Genomic DNA, 1,163 nt, shown 5'->3' on the forward strand with positions numbered 1-1,163 from the left:
CCCCCCCCAGCCCGGAGGCAGCCCTGCCCGTCGGCGGACAGCTGTTCACCGGCCTAACAAGTTTGGTGACTCACAGAAACCGAAACCAGTTCCCCGGGTGGGTGGCACGAGAAGGCCGAGCCGGGCTGGGGTGGGGAGGTGCCCGCCCCAGGGGCTGGCCTCGCCGCGGCTCGGGGGAGAGGGTCCCTTTCTAGGGGCGCAGAGAGGTCGTTCACGAAAGGGCACTGGGCCTGGATAAGGGGGGGCGGGGCTGAGGAGCTCCAGCTTACCAGGACGCAGGGCCTTGGGCAAGTCTCTTCCCTACCGGCAAAGTAGGGGCCCTGAGCTCTAGGGAAGCTTCTCGTCTGAAGTCTTAAGCCTTTGGGTTCTGGGCCAGATGGGAGCCCAGTGAGCTGGAAGGGGCTTTGGCGAGGATCCACTGCGATCCCCCCATTTTACAGGGGAGAAGACAGGCGCGGAGGGGCCGGGGAGCTGGGGGGAGGGGCCGCGGTCCTCTCACCTGGTACTTGAGACGAGACTGCTTCTCGCCCTCCTCTTCCGCGTCCCCCCGGCCCTTGCGCTCGAAGTGCAGCGCCCCAAAGCGCGGGGGGCCCCCCCCGGGCCCCGGGCCCCCCTCCTCCAGGGACAGCTCGAAGGCATCATCGATGCTGAACTCCGGGCGGCCGCCGCTCATGGCTCGGACCCACGCATGGGGCCGCCCCGCAGCCCGCCCGGGCCGGCCCTCAGAGACCCATGGCCCGGGCCGCGCTGGGCAGGGCGCTGGACTGGCCACCTGGCACCGGCCTCTACCCGGAGCTCGCCTCCGAGGCCTCCCGGGCCGCTACCACTCACTGCGGGCCCAGGCTGGGGGCCCAGGCTGGGGGCGGGGGGGAGGAGCTAGAGCCCCACCCCCAGGGGAGGAGGGTCAGGAGCACTGCACCGCCTATGGCCGGGAGGGGAGGAGGAAGGAGGAAACTCCGCTGCCCCGGGAGGCGGGCCTGAGCGAAAGAATTCCTCTGAAAAAGATCCGACTGCCCCAGTGGCGGACGAACCCCGGCAGAGGCCGCCGAGGCCACGGTCAGCCGCCGCTGACTCCGAGACTTCCAAGGGCAGCTTTCTGGGACTGGTCCTGGGCAGCACCGGCGCTCCACACACATTTAGTGACTACTAGCGAGGGGGAGCGA

The 1,163-nt window shown here is 69.9% G+C and overlaps 1 protein-coding gene across 4 annotated transcripts in view; it reads right to left on the minus strand.

Annotated features, from left to right (window-relative positions):
* Positions 1–810, minus strand: part of TMEM134 (transmembrane protein 134) — an 8,429-nt gene extending 7,619 nt beyond the window's left edge. For 3 of the 4 annotated variants that reach the window (XM_044680110.1, XM_044680111.1, XM_044680107.1), the window contains exon 1: positions 500–810. In XM_044680110.1, the coding sequence (XP_044536045.1) occupies positions 500–673 (174 nt within the window). In that variant the 5' untranslated portion in view covers positions 674–810. The remainder of the gene's footprint in view (positions 1–499) is intronic. The other variant, XM_044680106.1, reaches the window with a different exon arrangement.
* Between the last annotated feature and the right edge of the window lie 353 nt (positions 811–1,163).

This window comes from Gracilinanus agilis, chromosome 6 (assembly GCF_016433145.1).
Source record: "Gracilinanus agilis isolate LMUSP501 chromosome 6, AgileGrace, whole genome shotgun sequence".
Lineage (NCBI taxonomy): Eukaryota > Metazoa > Chordata > Mammalia > Didelphimorphia > Didelphidae > Gracilinanus > Gracilinanus agilis.